Source organism: Eretmochelys imbricata, chromosome 9, assembly GCF_965152235.1.
Source record: "Eretmochelys imbricata isolate rEreImb1 chromosome 9, rEreImb1.hap1, whole genome shotgun sequence".
In the NCBI taxonomy this organism is placed as follows: Eukaryota; Metazoa; Chordata; order Testudines; family Cheloniidae; genus Eretmochelys; species Eretmochelys imbricata.
The window spans coordinates 75,726,747-75,743,268 of record NC_135580.1 but is presented as its reverse complement, the minus strand read 5'-3'; the positions used below and the strand labels follow the sequence as shown (position 1 = coordinate 75,743,268).

At 38.1% G+C, this 16,522-nt stretch overlaps 1 protein-coding gene across 2 annotated transcripts in view; it reads right to left on the bottom strand.

Moving 5' to 3' along the window:
* The window catches only part of BRWD3 (bromodomain and WD repeat domain containing 3), an 88,296-nt gene that overhangs the window by 22,988 nt on the left and 48,786 nt on the right, over window positions 1-16,522 (bottom strand). For both annotated transcript variants that reach the window (XM_077826923.1, XM_077826924.1), the window contains exons 17-28: window positions 15,470-15,695; window positions 14,281-14,451; window positions 11,053-11,230; window positions 10,140-10,233; window positions 8,170-8,319; window positions 6,288-6,364; window positions 4,926-5,103; window positions 3,579-3,695; window positions 3,192-3,299; window positions 1,752-1,876; window positions 1,433-1,515; window positions 746-857 (exon numbers count right to left, since the gene is read on the bottom strand). In XM_077826923.1, the coding sequence (XP_077683049.1) occupies window positions 746-857; window positions 1,433-1,515; window positions 1,752-1,876; window positions 3,192-3,299; window positions 3,579-3,695; window positions 4,926-5,103; window positions 6,288-6,364; window positions 8,170-8,319; window positions 10,140-10,233; window positions 11,053-11,230; window positions 14,281-14,451; window positions 15,470-15,695 (1,619 nt within the window). The remainder of the gene's footprint in view (window positions 1-745; window positions 858-1,432; window positions 1,516-1,751; window positions 1,877-3,191; window positions 3,300-3,578; window positions 3,696-4,925; window positions 5,104-6,287; window positions 6,365-8,169; window positions 8,320-10,139; window positions 10,234-11,052; window positions 11,231-14,280; window positions 14,452-15,469; window positions 15,696-16,522) is intronic.

Below are 16,522 nucleotides of genomic sequence, written 5' to 3'. Positions count from 1 at the left end.
GAGATGACAGAAAAAGAAGGGGTCCAGAGACAGGTGATGAAAATTATTAGATGCAAGGAAAGACTTCCATATAAGAAGCAATTACAAAGACTGGGACTTGTTAGAAAGGAGACTAATAAAAAGGAGACATAGATGTATGCAAAATAACAAATAGTATACAGAGGGAATCTAATAAAAACTAATAAAAAGAAACTTTTTAAAAGACAACACATAATTCAACTGTGGAACTCACTGTCACATTATTCAGAAAGGGAATTCTACACTTTTGTAGACAATGAGAATGTCACGGTTACATTAGATAGGATTAATTTTTTTAAAACATTTAAAGCCTCATGCTCCAGCACATAAAAGACAACCATTGGCCAGAATAAAAATGAAACCTCCCCTATGAGCAGGTTATTTCATTACTCCCACTACATGGTTACTTGCACCTTCTTCTAAAGTATTTGGTGCCACTGTCAGAAATAGGATACTGGACGAGAAAGATCTGGTAAGGCAATTCCAATGTAACAAGAACCAGGAACACAGTGGTAGTTGTCTGGGGCTCTAATTCACATCAAATTGCACTAAAATCCCAAAATTATAGTTTTGGGAGTCGGTAGGTCACAAAGAAAGGGGATCTGTTTGTTCATCTGAATTTTTTTCCCTTGATGCACACATGTAAGTTACATATAAATATGCAGAGGAGAAGAGACACATAACTGCTTAGATATATCAAATATACTGCAACTACAGTAATCCTTACTGAACGCTGTAGCACTGGAAGGAACTATCAGGATATTCTGCCTGGAAAGGCTGCTGACTCTCCACCGTTCCAAACCACCAAGCATCATCTATTATACTGCGAAACCTATCCCCTGTAATTAAATTTTTTTTTAAAAAAAGTTAAATTTAGCAATGGAGTAATGCACATAATAATTTATCTATTTCTTACGTAACAGCTAAAACACCTTACTTATATAATAAAGTAAATAATTTATAGGATTCTGTATGTCTACCGCATTCACCACAGCAGCATACAGAGGCCAAAAAAGACCAAAGAAGGGCATCTTTACATTTCTGGAGATTGACAGCAGATTTCCCCTAGCTTATCTGAGCATTCTAGCTTTATAATATAACAGTCATGATCAGAAATCATTAATATGCAAATTGTAGAAGTGACAGACTATGATTTTTTTAAGTTTAAATGCTAGAAAATAAAACATAAGGTGTTTACATCAAGAGTGTGTTAGAATGCTCTCAAAGAGAGGACTGCACTTGAAAAATAATCAGTACATTTAAAAGTGAACAACCAATGACTTACAAGTGCCTCTTTCATTAAAACTGGGCAAATATTTACATTTTAGATTTAGAATAAAGACAATGAATTGCATCCTGTCCAATACTGGTATTCAGCATGCCAAACACACGGATGTGGTAAAATGGTACTTACCAATCTGCCAGTTCCTTTCTTTGGCTTCATTATAAAACTGATGCAGCACAAGGAAATCAATAACATCTGGCATATCATGGTACCTATAAAATAGCAGAAAACAATATTACTTCTAAACAAGACACTGCTCTCACAGCCATTGTTCTCATGTAATCCCATAGGCAATCTTTTTAGTCTTCAACTACCATTTCTTGTTCATTGCAGGAATGACAACTGCTTACACGAAGCCTTCAGCTGCAAGGAGATCAGAAAAAGGGGATTCTAGACGATTTGTAAGAATATTTGTTTTTTTGGAGAAATGATTCAGTCAGCTACTCACTTAATGGAAAAAGATTCTCCTGTCATTTTGCCTGAGATTGGATCTAGAAATGCAAGCTTCAAGCAGCAGAGTGTAGGAGGTCCGACTTCATATTTAATTCCTACAGTCTTCACAAGTTCTTGTTCCTAATTATCAAAACACAGTGTGGGTCAATATTTATATTATTATTTTATCTCATTAAAAGCAGCATATTCACTCAGATATATGCACAAAGAAAGGTATGTATTTATAAGATTACTTCCTCCTTCCAGCCTAGATACGTCTATCAATCATATGCTTCATTCCTAAAAATCCAAGAGCATAGCGGTCTCTCTAGCAAAGAAGGATGAGAGGGTACATGATACTCCTCCCCTCTAACATATTCCAGTAGGCTGGCCATAATTTGGTTAACTGCACTGGAAAGTGTATTGGGGATGGTGCATTTGTTCTTCCAGAAGCAGTAGTGGCCCCAGGGGGGCATCTCTGGCCAACGCCACAACCTCAAAACCTTTGCACATCAGGAGGCAGCACTAGGGGAAGCAAAGTATGGTCTTTTTAAAAAGAAGATTTAGCATGAGCTAAATGAATGCCTCTGGAAGTGCTAGGACTTGAGGGGCAATACCTGTAGGCATTATGCCTCTATAAGGCTACGTCTGCACCTGGGATTAGGGGTGTGAGTCCCACCTCACGCAGACATGCTTATGCTAGCTCTCATCCAATGGGCATGTCAAAACCAGAAGTAGTGTTGTGGTGGCACAGGCTAACTGCTCCCGCGCGTAAACCCACCTGGATCCCATGGGTATGTTCTTGGGGCTGCTAGCTCATACCACCATGGGTACAATATTATTGTTAGTGCACTAGCTCAATGATAACCAGAACAAGTATGCCTATTTGAGCTAGGAATCACACCCTAGTCCCAAGTGTGGATGTAACTTAAGGGGAGTAGTTCTTTCCCATCCCTTTCAAATTGAAGAGGCCTTGGAAGACGCATAGTTGGCCCTAAACAGCCACCACTAATACAAATTTATATATATAGTTGGGATCCCTATTTGTTACTCTCAGGTTCTGAAACAATGAGCAGTATCTGTATGTTCATTCATTCTAAGAATGCTGAAGTGATTGTATTAACGACTTGAGAGTTGCTAGTTCTGTATGAGTTAGAATGCAAGAAAAGGTAATATTTCAAATTAGAGTTGTCTAACTTTTGTTAGTGAAGAATACCATTCTACGTAAACATCTTCCTTCAACTTGAATCTCCTACTGAGTTCCTACCATCAGTGATTGATTGATTGATTGATTGATGTAGGTCATAAAAAAAATCTGTAAAGTTTGGTTTGCAAAGCAAAACTTTTTAAACAGCATTTTTCTTTTATTTGTTCACATTTGACTTTAATGCAGAAGTTAATAACATGATTCACAGATCGTGGAAGTTTTTTGTTTTGTTTTTTTAAGTTGACTTACCCTGAGTTCTATTTTGTTCCATGGTTGTTTTTGCATGTTAACATTGTAAATTTTTGCCTTCCTTACTGCCCGTACATAAGCTTCATGGCCTTGCCTAAAATATATAATCTTAAAGAAAAGAAAAGAGAATGTGTAGATTTCATTTTAGTCATACAGCTGATCCATGGGGTTATTTTTTTTTTTTTTTTTTTTTTACAAAAAAATATATCTACAAACAAGGATCATCCTAAATTCTATAGGATATTTCCATAAGGATTATTTTGTTGGAAAACACTCTTATTCTTCCTTCTGAGCAGCATGTTATTTATGTGTAGGCATCTGAAGCATCTTTATTGGCCTAGTTGAGGCAATTTCATCTGCTGTCAATGGGAACACGCACAACATTACCTCATCTCCCATTTGTGGGACAAAGGGTGAACGACGTGGTATGGTATCCAAGATCCACTGGGGTGCAAACCATTCTTCACTGGGTTCACCTTCCATCGAAAGTAATCCACTTGGTTTCTTAAACAAATTACATTACTTTTAGGGAACAAGCTGTAATTACTATTGGCAAGGCATGTGAGCAACTCATTATATAGAACAAAGCTGATTAAATATTATGAGCAAAGAAAATCGTGATATGCCAAGTCTCCAAGAAGATCAAGTGATCACCCATTATCATCAGTATAATGGCAGACTAAGGAAAGAATTAATTTCTTAAGATATATATAACAGGCCTAACAGCATGTTAAACAGCTGCTTCGACAAAAACCAAACGTTCTTCAAGAGAAGCATATAATACAAAAATTAAAAATATGGAACTAACATAACTCCTTTAATGTCACAGTCCTTCCACTAACCCTTTGTAGTTCTATTTGGAACATAATTCAAAGTCAATAGGCTCACTTCAGGTGTGAATCTGACCCTTTACATTTGCCCTTTGAGATGAAGTTATACAAAAGGAAAGACGTAAGGGGTGCTAATCACTTGTTTTTTTCTTTTCCATCCTCTTCACCCCAAGATATACATAAAAGTAAAATAGACAGCTGAAAAATTTGACACCTTAAGGACTAAATCCCTCAGCTGTTCCAGAACATCCCTTGGCACAGCTGAGGTGAAACAAAAAGTGGCTCCAAGTCACCTTTGTGGCAAAGATCCTCAGGCTGGCTGGGAGTTGAACTGGCCCCTGGTGCAAGTTAAAGCATATTAATGGCTGCTCTGACTTACTTCTCATTTGTGGTGACTCCAAGTGACATCACACCAGTGGGGACTGCTGGAGCACAGTGAGTTCTGGCCCTACCTCTCCAATCCTCAAAACACTACATCCCTCCTCCTACGCATAGAGCATACTATGTTGGCTTTGCACTAGCCAGGGAAATCCTCAGACGAAAAAGGACCTTCATGTGGCCCTGGTTCTGGCCACACTTATTCAGAAAACACAAAATAACTTGGTCTGTAGTGAGTAAATATAAAGGTCTCTCTCACTAACCTACCTCTTTTATAAAAGTCTGTTCTTTTCATCATCCTAATTATAAATCACTAAAATATCAAAATTACCACTACACAACAATAGCATAACAAAGTTACATATCCAGAATCCTATTCTGTTTTATTTTAAAGTGAATTGTGACTACTGTGTTATCAGTCGTCTTTCATGTATTCTTGTTTATGAAAAAATTTAACTTGAAGACAACCATTGATGAAAGATTTATAGCCGTAAAGCCAAAAAGCCATTAAAAAAGAAAAGCTAACCTTTTTTCTAGTCTGTTTGGGTTTCCTTCGTTTCTCTTCCAATCCTTTAGCTTCCTTTAGATTTTCATCTTCAGAGCTGCTACAGATCTTCCGAGTCGCCTGTCTGGTTTGTCTCTTTGGAGGCTGGAGATTAATTCCAGCATCTGCTGTCCAGTCAGAATATTCACTTGAAGAATCACTGTAAATATTACAAAGTAAAAAGCTAAGAAACAAGATGTCAAGAAAACCATAACTCTGACTTTCACACAATACAGTCCTCGCCCTCATCCTGCAAGCTGCTCCATGTAGATGGGTTCCTGTGACTGTGAGGACAGCTAGCAGGATTAGAACTATATTCACATGAAGTCTATAGAAAGCCTAAATGGTGCATAATTTAGACATTCAGCATACTATTTCAGTTGAAAATTCATATACAAGCCAGAATTATATTTAATATTTGCATCATAGTAATGATTCCACTCATTCACAGAAGGCTGTAGGGACATATTTTATTGCCCTCGTGTTTTCACAACAATTCTTAATGGATTTATTCCTGGAATTTGTCAAAGTTTTAGTCTATATTAGTGGAGTCTTTAAATGTATACTGCTGACTTCCATAACATCACAGTAACGGACATACACTTTCTGATTTAATATGACCTTTCGTCCCTCCAAACACAGAAGGACAGTATTTTTTAAAAAATTCTAAAAATTATGCACAAAGGTATTTTGACAAATTCATTACAAAGAGCAGAACAGATCTGGCCACTTTAGCACAAAGCAGTCATTCTGTGTCAATGCTATTACTTCACTACTCAAATAATCAACTAACATTTGTGTTTTAGGTAACTGACTCACAAATATGAAAACGCTTCATTTTGCTGATCTACTTCATACTAGCTCCTAATCTTGCGCAGAAAACACAAAAAAACTGTATAGCGGATAAGAAAAAAAGAAGAAAGTCTTCAGACTAAAAAACATTTGGAAGTATAGGTCTTTCACATTGCTTTAACAGAAGGTAAGTGGTTTTGTAAACACTTTTATAATTACTTGGTCAATTTCACTATTATACTTCCTAATTAAAGAGACAAATATTCTGTCCAGAGTGCTGGAGCCTGTAAACTTCAATGGTGAGCAGTGCAGAGCACAAACATCTACTAAACAAGGTGAGAGTCTCCTCCTTACCTTAATCTCTCACAGAAGTAACAGATTTACTTATTTTATAGTGAAATATTTACTTATTTTATGGTGAAATAAGTCCTAGATACTTATTTCCATATTGTAGTCATGGCTCCAGAAATACCAACCGTCACGGTACGGCTTTCTAAGACTACATAAATCACAAGACAAAGAAGAAATATTTAGGAGGGTAGGAAAAGCTACCTGGAACTGCTTTCACTTTGCCATACAGCCACAGCGTCGTCTACAGAGGCATCACTTGTACCAACTGTTTCATCTTCCTGCATTAAAAACAAAAGAATCATGTTGTTATTCCTGCTGCCACATTTTCACCAAATATTTTCTCTTTCATATTATATATGCAGTAGTATCTCAGAGTTACAAACACCAGAGTTATGAACTGACCAGTCAACCACACACCTCATTTGGAACCAGAAATATGCAATCAGGCAGCAGCAGAGACAAAGAAAATAAAAACACCACAAATACAGTACTATGTTAAACAGAAACTACTAAAAAAAGAGAAAGTATAAAAAAAGATTTGACAGTAAGGAAACGGTTTCTGTGTTTGTTTAATTTAAATTAAGATGGTTAAAAGCAGCATTCTTCTTCTGCATAGTAAAGTTTCAAAGCTGTATTAAATCAATGTTCAGTTGTAAACTTTTGAAAGAACAACCCATAATGTGTTGTTCAGAGTTAAGAATGTTTCAGAGTTATGAATAACCTCCACTCCCGAAGTTCTCCTGTATTTGCCTGAAAATATCACGATGCAAACACCCGGATGACACGAGTTACACAACATGCCTCTCCTCACAAACCACTGCACCTTTGATAGTAGCATGAGCTACTAAGGCGTGGGACAACACCCGCCCTCGAGGCATTCTAGAACCAAAATTTTATATATATAAATAAATTTTATATATTTTTTATATATATATAAAAAATTCCACACCCCCTATAAAAATGTCCTTTAGGTCCTTTCAACCTCAGAAAACCTGACCCAAAATCCACAGGAAAGGGAAAGGCTGGATGTGGTCAGTGCACATCTGCTGACCCCAAATATATTCAGAGAATTCCAGTTACTGGTACATGACCATCATTTCTCCCTCACAAAGTTGCCTCTGCAGAACAGGTGGAAGAAGAAAAGCCTGATTTTGGGGGAGGTGATGCACATAGTCTTTAATGGTTCTTGCTGCTACTGAAGGTTTTTCGTCTGCAGGGCAAAGAGCTCCTCCAGTGGAGAGCTGCAAAGGCAGATGCATGAGGAAGAACTTCGCATCATCAAATGTTAAAACAATAAAAAAGTACTTAAAATGTTTCTTAAAAGCTTAAAAGGTATTAATTTCTAATATCTGAAACATATATCCATTAATACACAAGTATGGCCTTAATCAATCTAATAGTAAGCTTTTTCTTCTTGTCAGAATTCTGATAACTATGGTGAGCTTTTAACTGAGCATTTAATTCACATGTATTTTAGTGTTAAGTTACAGAGCAGGAGAAAGCAGTGAATATATACAATATGTATAATGTGTCTTATTTTACATGCTCCCCTTTCCTTGCTGAGAGGAAAAGTTACATTTAATCTGTGAAACTTCCAATCCTTACTCTCGCCAATATCAACCACTAACACCAATACAGGATCTTTAAAAGTTGCTGTACAGATGTACACAAAACCAACCTACTTAGTGACATCTACAGTACATGTGCAATTTGAAGTCTACTATTTGCATGAAACACCAGAATAGCAAATGTTAGAAAGCAATGTCCTGGCCAGTTAAATTAACCTAACAACATTTCAAGACTTCCTAGCAGATGATGTCCATAAAACAATCCATTTTAACTAGATTTGAATACTTTTATATTTATATTTCTGCCAATTTAGGCACTGAAATAAAATGGTACATCTCCTTCCCAGACTGATTTAATAAAATAATGGCATGAATCCTAAAAACAACTGAATCAAATCCTTCTTCATAAAGGAAGAGGAAATCCTGAGTCTTAATGATAACACCTTTTTGAGAACATCTGTCATCAAACCACACAACCAAGGAACATATTGAAACAATTACTTGAGGTGTCATACCTCGGAGGAGCTTTCAGATTCTTCCTTTGTACGTGCATTTTGACTTGCTCCCTGCTGATTGTGTTCAATGGTGGAGCGTGTTTGGTAGGCATGCTGGCGTTTACGTTGGTTTCTTCTCAAAGATCGTCCACTGCCAGGTTGATAATCACTCTTTTGTTACGGGAGAAAAAAGACAAAGATTAGATTTTTTAACAGTTAAATATATCTATATACACTACAAAAACATGCCATATTAAAAGGACTGGATGCTGTCCAACTCTCAACAGAAAACCAGAAAATATGGAGTTCGGGCTGAAATGCCATCCCTAACTTACTCTGGCTTGGCTATATTGCTCATATTGCCCATTGTTTTAAGAAGCGATTTGATCCTGAAAAATTGGTTATGCAAAAATACCACTTTCTTGCTGAACAGCTGTTCCCTGTGGTCTTGACTACAAAAAAGAAATGTACTATTCTAAGGACTGTGTGATTCCTCTAGCACACTTGTAAAATACATGTATAAAAATGCCACAAATCAAACTGTGAGATTAGACTCGCTTTCAACAAGTCTCTAAATACTGTTTCAGTCAACACCATTTCAGTACTAGTGTGGATGTAGCTTGCTAGCATAAAAGCACAAAAGGTTCACATAACCTTCCCACTACTGTTCAAGAAGAGAAAGCCTGCCCTCTATTACACCTGTCTAGTTCCAAAGTAAAACACAGGATTGGACATATGATTTTATTGATTACTCAGCAGCAGCAACAAAGCCAGCTTGATTTTCAGATCTCCGGTTGAGTTTTCAGAACTGGCACTTGGAAAAAGAACCTCATCTCTTTTACTTGTAACAAACATGAACAATGTGTGTTTTTTAACAAAGTAAAAGGTCTCCATCACTGAAAGCCCTTTTGGGCAGGAACAGTCTTTTTATTCTGTATTTGTACAGCGACTAGCACAGTGAACTTCTAGGCACTATGCTAATCCAAATAATAAATAATAATAATAATAATGGAGAGGAGGAAGACGAAGACTGAAGTTCCCTGAAAAGGGATCTTATCAGTTGCAATACTTACATACAATGGGTGAAATCCATGCCCACTGAAACCAATGGGAGTTTTTTCAATGACTTCAGTGGGGACAGGATTTATGCAATACAGACGTATTAAAAATGGTGTTTTGTATTTTAATTAATGGCACTTTTTAAAAAGCCCTTACAGCAGCGTGTGTGAATCAGTCTTTGAACGATATCAGTATCATCTGGTGGGTGTACAAAACAGATCTTTGATGTGGTATCTTAAACTGGCTGTGTAATATGAACTGATAGAACAGTGCTGTTGCAATTTAGGGGCCTCTGTGCCTGAACACGGGGACTTCACATAGACCCCGGGGTTCATGACAGCAGTTGCAGAACAGAGAGACGTTATATGAACCCTTTTTAAAAAATGAGTAAAGTAGTTACACATATACAGCACTTAATTTGTCAAGCAGTCAGACATTTAAACTATTTTTCAATTTAAAATCTAACATTTGGTCCTCAAATAAAGTCTGTGCATAACAAAAAATGTATTGCATTCCTGAGAGTCCGAAAATATGTTAGGCCCTCATCCTGCAAAAAGAACCATGCGGGAACAGAGCTCCACTAAAGAATAGAAGGCTCCATGTGGATGCAGCATTTGCACATATATTGCAAGCTGTAGGATCAAGATCTTGGTACCAACATTTTTTTAAATTTAAGATGAACCTTTACTCACTTAAAGGTACTTCACGGTTTCTCTCCCCCGCCCCCGACAATGGTTTACACCTAACAGCAAATTGTTCTGCAGCACAGAATAACTTCAAAATGGAGCTACATATAGGAAAATTAGAAAGATTAAGTAGCAAGGATATTAAAACATCTAGAAAAATTTCTGTTGGACTTTTTTTTTTTTTGCACAATGCTTAAAATGGTCTCCATTCTTATTTTCCCTTTTCTTCTAATGAAAACTACTCACCCTTTGCAAGGTGTGGGATGGTTTTCTCCTCTTTTCAACAGTGTAAAGATTAACTTCCATATCACCTTTGGCAGCTCGGCATTCTTCCTGAACCCTAAAAACATACGGCAGACATTCATCTTATTCACTAAATCATTAAACAGACTGACAATCTAGTTACTAAATGTGTTTAAAACAGTATTTGCTTCCTTGCTACCAGCTAAGTTGGCATAAGTCCTGCTAGCAACCAGAGATTGTTTTATGTTTGTTTTTAAACAAAGCAAAAAACTCTTTTGATATCATTAGTCATTTCCCTATAAAAGGGGAGCTTGCTGGACGTTTGATAATAGCTCAAGAAATATTTCACTGAGCATGATGATCTATTAAAATTTTAAAAAGCTGCACTAGGAAAAAAAAACCTTTCAAGAAAGAGAACAGTCAAAATAAAACTGGCCCCAAAAAGGTAAGAATAGGATATCTGAACCAGCAAAGGAGGAGTTAAATAACCATAAAGGTAAGAAATTACCATTCTCCAAATTCCCAAGCAGAATATAACCCTAATTATTAACTCTAAGTCTGAAGAAAATACAGTACTGAAAAATCAATTTCTTAAAAAAAAAAAATTGTAAATAATCTCTCTTATTTTTGAAAGAGGTATCATTGAAACAGTACATGACTTATTCTTCCTCCCCCAAGCATGCTTTGGAACATTATACATGCACACCCAGGAAACAATAGACTCCCAAAAGTTATAATATGATCTTTAGTAGTATACGCAGTTCATAATGTTTGTACAATTGATTTCATATGGACAGCACATATTGGATTCATAAAGAAATACAAACATACTAACTCAATATATTTTAGTATTCTTGTACTGCAAAGGAATGGAGATGATTCCAACAGAAATTCAGTATCAATGGCTTCATCTTACCTGCTAACCCCTGGATGCAGCTCATTCACCACTACTCTTCTGCTCCAGGCCATGAGATCTCTCTCTGTGGCCATCTGACTGCGAGGAGCATTGAGATGCATTTGCCGGACCCCCTCAATCTGACCGCTACGTCTGAGACCAACATTTGGTGGGGAGTCCAAACCTGGACTTCTAAGAGCTAAAATACAAAAATGAAGATCTCTTTCCCTTTCATTTCCACAACTATTTTAATAAAAATTTATGCATAAAAATTTAGACCTAGACAGAGAGTTTCTTCTCAGCCCTCTGCAAGTGGCGGAGCATAATTGCACTGGTTCAGGGGAGGGCAGTTTTATCACAGTTACTGATCAACTGAAAATCAGTTACTAACATGAGGTGAGGGGTTTTGACACTTTCGATGAATACCTAGGAATACCTACTTCTATATGTTGCTGGACTGTTACCAACCACTTTGCACACTCATAAAAAAAGTGATCAGTCTGTGCTGTGACTTCCTATGGTACCTGGAGTTTTCAAGGAGATTTCTCAACAAAGTAATGACTAGGTCAACATAAGATGCGTAAGTAAAGTTTTAATAAGTACGAGGGGCCAAAGTCCCATTGATTTTCAACAGGACTTTTACTTAGGAGCTTTTGAAAATGTCATGCTACAAAAGCAGATGAGATTACTGTAGGCTCCAACACATTCACTTGCACTGTTTCTGTAACCTACCCTGTTGTGCCTTTTTTGGGTTCAAAAAAGAACTAGATAAATTCATGGACAATAGTTCCATCAATGGCTATTAGCCAGGATGGGCAGGCATGGTGTCCCTAGCCTCTGTTTGCCAGAAGCTGGGAATGGGCGACCGGGAATGGAGCACTTGATGATTACCTGTTCTGTTAATCCCCTCTGAAGCACCTGGCATTGGCCACTGTCGAAAGACAGGATACCGGGCTATATGGACTTTTGGTCTGACCCAGTATGGCCATTCTTATATTCTTAGACACAACTCTGTCCCTGAGCTGCTCTCAAGGCAGCACAGCTACATACTGTCCTTTACCCAGAGCCAGACGAAGTCTGAATCTTTCCTTTAGTCAGTCAAGTGGGGATAAAAAGATCCTGGGCAGTACTAGTACCACAGCTATTCCTGTCTTTGGTTTACGTGGCCATTTAGAATTGAAATTATCTAATTTCCATATGCACAAATATGGTGCACATGCAAAGTAGACTCATAATTATGCAAAGCTGTATGAAAATCTGGTTCTTAAAAGTGTCAATTAGGCTTAAATGTAAACACCTCACTGATGTGAATACAGGCAGTTCATGTGTCCCACAGCTAGTGTTTAAAGTAGGCTGCAAACTCTGGAAGACAATGGGGCATCAGTTTACACTCCGTTCATGTTTGGAAGGTTATCTTAACCATATGGTCTAGACTTTTTTTTTTTTTTTTTTTTAAATGAAAGCTTGCACTGTGCAAAATTTAAAAATCGGTCACAAGGGACAGATAAGAACCTCAAGCAGGCTGGACTGAACCGGGTGTTTGGAACCACTGTATTAGATCAAAATGAAATTAGGTGTTCTGTTGATAATCCTTTCCTATCACTACTTTGGTTTAAGGAAAGGCAGTTCTAAGCATACTGCTCCCATGGATCTGTATCAGTAGCAGGTAGTTTAAACATAAGCAAGTCACTCACTCATTTAAAACCTAAAACCAGATTACTAGCAAATATACAGTAAACTTTTTAAGAGCTTTGGATACTATGAATAAACTGATTTATGACTAGCTGACTCACAGCACAAGTCCACAGCATCTGTTACAACAGACAGTAAGCTGCTTTGTGATCAGCTGGTCAGATCTGATTGGGTTTGATTGTAGCTTTTAATCATGGTCTCTAACAGAACAATGGGACAGGAGAACAAATTCAAGCTTTAAAATGAAACAGTGGGACAAAGCAGGTATGTTTAATTTATGAACACTGATGCATATAGGCAGCAGCAAGAGAGCATTAGCCTTTCGCAGCACTGTGCTCTAATAACTTCGTCTTCTTACTAATTATACGCTGTTATGGTGACATTAAGATAGGAAAAGTTAGAAAGGATCATCCCTGCAGCGAATAAATGATAATAAGGTAAGATAGTGAAAGTTTATTTTTAGAAAAAGTTTGTAAGAGAATTATGGTCTAATTGTCTTAAGCAATCAGGCACTACCCAGCTAGAACATCAAGTGCTCTCAGTTGCACCTCACACTCAATTCTTCTACTAAGTCATCACCTGCCCTCCAAAGACCTCCAGATGAGTTACTAATGCTTAAATCAGCGATTCTCAAACTGGGTCTCATGTTAATGGGGTCACCTGGGCTGGCGTTATACTTGCTGGGGCCCAACGCCAAAGCCCGACCCCCATCACCTGGGGCCAAAGCCAAGGGTTTCAGGCCAGGGCAGTGGGGCTTGGGCTTCGGCCCTCCCGCCTGGGGTCGTGTAGTAATTTTTGTTGTCAGAAGGGGCATCACGGTGCAATTAAGTTTGAAAACCCCTGGCTTACATGAATGGGGAAAGACAGGGAAAGAAAGCACATACAAGACATAATCATGATAGAACTGGGAGAATAATTGATATTTTGGTTCAAGTCAGCAAACTGAAAAATCAGAGAAAATATTTTGTAAAGGTTAGGCATTTGTCAAAAAACCAAAAAAGTCCATTTTCAGGGGGAGAGGAGGAACAGATTGTGAGGAACTGTGTGTGGTGTCCCTTGATAACCTTTAGCCAGTAGTTAATGCACTTGTCTAGGATTGGGAGACTCACGTTTGAATCCCCAGTCTGAAGCAGGGATCTGAATTCATGTCTCTCCCCTTCCTTGTAACAATCCTAACCACCAAGCTATAGGCTATTCTGCTCTGAATCTCTCTGGTTGAAGCTGTTCCACTTTGCATAAATATTCACTCAGCCAGAGAGAGAATGCCTCCATAGCCTGGTGATTAAGGCACTCATCTGTGAGGTAGGAGATGTGGATTCAATCAATTCTCTGAATCAGACAGAGAGAAGATCTGAATCTGGATGGACACAGGCAAACATACATGCTTTTCAGAAGTTGGCCCTGAAAAGCATTTCCCCAGCTGAAACTACTGGGTCAAATCTGCAAAAACATTGGCATTCTCAGTGCAGCCAGTCCAGGCACCTGGTCACAGTAGTTCAGAGTGCTTTCCTAGCAATCTGACTAAATGACTAATCAAGACATGGGGGGAATACTTACCACCATTAATAGAGTGCGATCTACTGTATGGAGGGTTTGGGATAGCTTCTCCTTCATTCATTCGCCTCAGATCTTGTTCTCTCTGCAGCTCCCTAATCATTCCATCCAGAATACTCTCATCCTGGTCATTGGTTTGCTGCCCAATCACCTGTTCAATCACTTCACCGTCACCTTAGTGAGAGCAAAGCACCAGTTTTACTAACAACCCAAACACACTCAAACTCCGCACCAAGTGCTTTCCTGCCTTCAATTCACATACATCATATAATTTTGCATTTTATTTGTATTGAGCCAAGTTGACTCTTCTATTGTAAGATACATTGCTTGCCACCTATTTCAACAAGGTGGTAGACTACAACAAAGATTTCCATGAGATACCTAGCTCCTCCTCTGAATACTTTCTCATTAAGTTCAGTTCTAGTGGTTTCTCATTCCACTCATGCTACAGATTTTAAAAACTATTTTATCATTCATATGGATTGCAGCAAGAGCCAAAGACTACCAGTTTGTATGAAAGCATATACTCATAAAAGAACCAAGAGAAGTCTTCTTGCTATCTGGTTTTTATACCTCGTTATTCTGCTACCCAAATTTCTCTTGCCATATAGGGAACTACCTATCTATGCAGAGTCCAAAAAGATTCTCCCCACCAGTTGCAAGTATTAAGCTGAAAGCCACATCTAGCAGTAGAGAAAACAAATACTGTACTAATGTTTCATTTGGTGTTAACGGTCAGATTTTTTACAGAGATCCTCCTGTAGCAAAGTTTATATTACAAAGAACAAAAAATTGATTCCAAAACCAAAACCCCTCTTCCTTTTCAAAGATTAATTTACTTTATAACTACTGTATTAACAAAATACAGGGCCCTATTCTGCCAGTCTTGTATACAGCTCCACTGAAATTAATGGATTTGCTGACTATACAGAATAAGGCTCACTACTGTTTGAGTGCTACAGATTCTCTGCAATAACCCAAATCCTGTCTCTGGTTTTAAGACAGGCCAATCAGTACACTTCCATTGCTTCATTCATGTTGTAATTCATCCCTCACATATTAACACTGGACTGAAGATCACAGTCTAGCTGAAGAAGAGTGATAATAGATCATTCCCTCTGGTGTTGCCCTAGTTAATTAGCATCCATATACTTTTCAGTAAGTTTGTTAAACAAGAACTTTAGAAACATACCATTAGCCACATATCCCAGTTGAGGAATAAGTTGTTCATCCTTACAATTTTCCCGTCCTGGTACAAGACGCTGGTATCTTGTGGGATGTGGATTTCCATCCACATCCACCAGGAATGGGGGAGGCATGAGATGTGGAGCCTGTTGGGTCTGTTCATCCAGCACATAGTTATTAGCATCACGGATCAGTGGCCGATAATCCGTATGGAAGAACATCTGATCTGGAATCTATATGAAGGACAATTTAATAAAAGGTGAGCGTTCACTAACAGCAGTCTGCTTTGGAATGGTTTCTGCACCCACAGAACACAACTCCTATGCAGGGGATCTGCAGAGCCAAATACATGATGAAGAACACAAATGCGTTCTATACCCAAGGCTTGAAAATTCTGATGCCATGCATCAAACTTCAGCAGCAGGATATGCCAAGCAAGGCAGAAAGAGAATAGGAGAAAGTGCCTTGTACCCCTTTCTAATGATTCTCCTTGGACAGCTTAAAGAATGACATTGCTGGATTCTGGAAGTAAATGTGCAGTCCTCCGCTCGCCATAATGAAAAACAGATGGAGAAATAAAAAAAAATTAACCATGTAAGTAGATAGGGAAGAGAGTGAGAATGGAGGTAGTCAGGTGCCAACAAGGCGCTCAGAAGACCAAGTTTTACATTTCCTGTAAACTAAACATAATTCTATTATAGGCTAAAAAAAACACCCCAAAGCCACTACTGGTCCCACCACTACTCATATCCCAGAAGGTATCTGAAAAGGCCTCATTTCATTTTTATTATGGCAGAGCAGCAGTTCTGCTCTATTTAAGGTTCAGAGTCACTGTTTGAAAGGCGACTATTTTAAGTGCACTAAAATCCACATGCTGACTCAGAATGTCTTGAAATCCACTTGCTGTGGACCCTCATGAGTGTGGGGTCCAAATTCAGACTCATGTGTGCAAAGGGTTCCTGAGATACAGCCCCCCAAAAATGGTGTTTACAAAAATCACTTGGTGGTTCTAACTCTTTTTGCCCACATATGGGTCTCAAACTATAGCTCTGATCCTCCC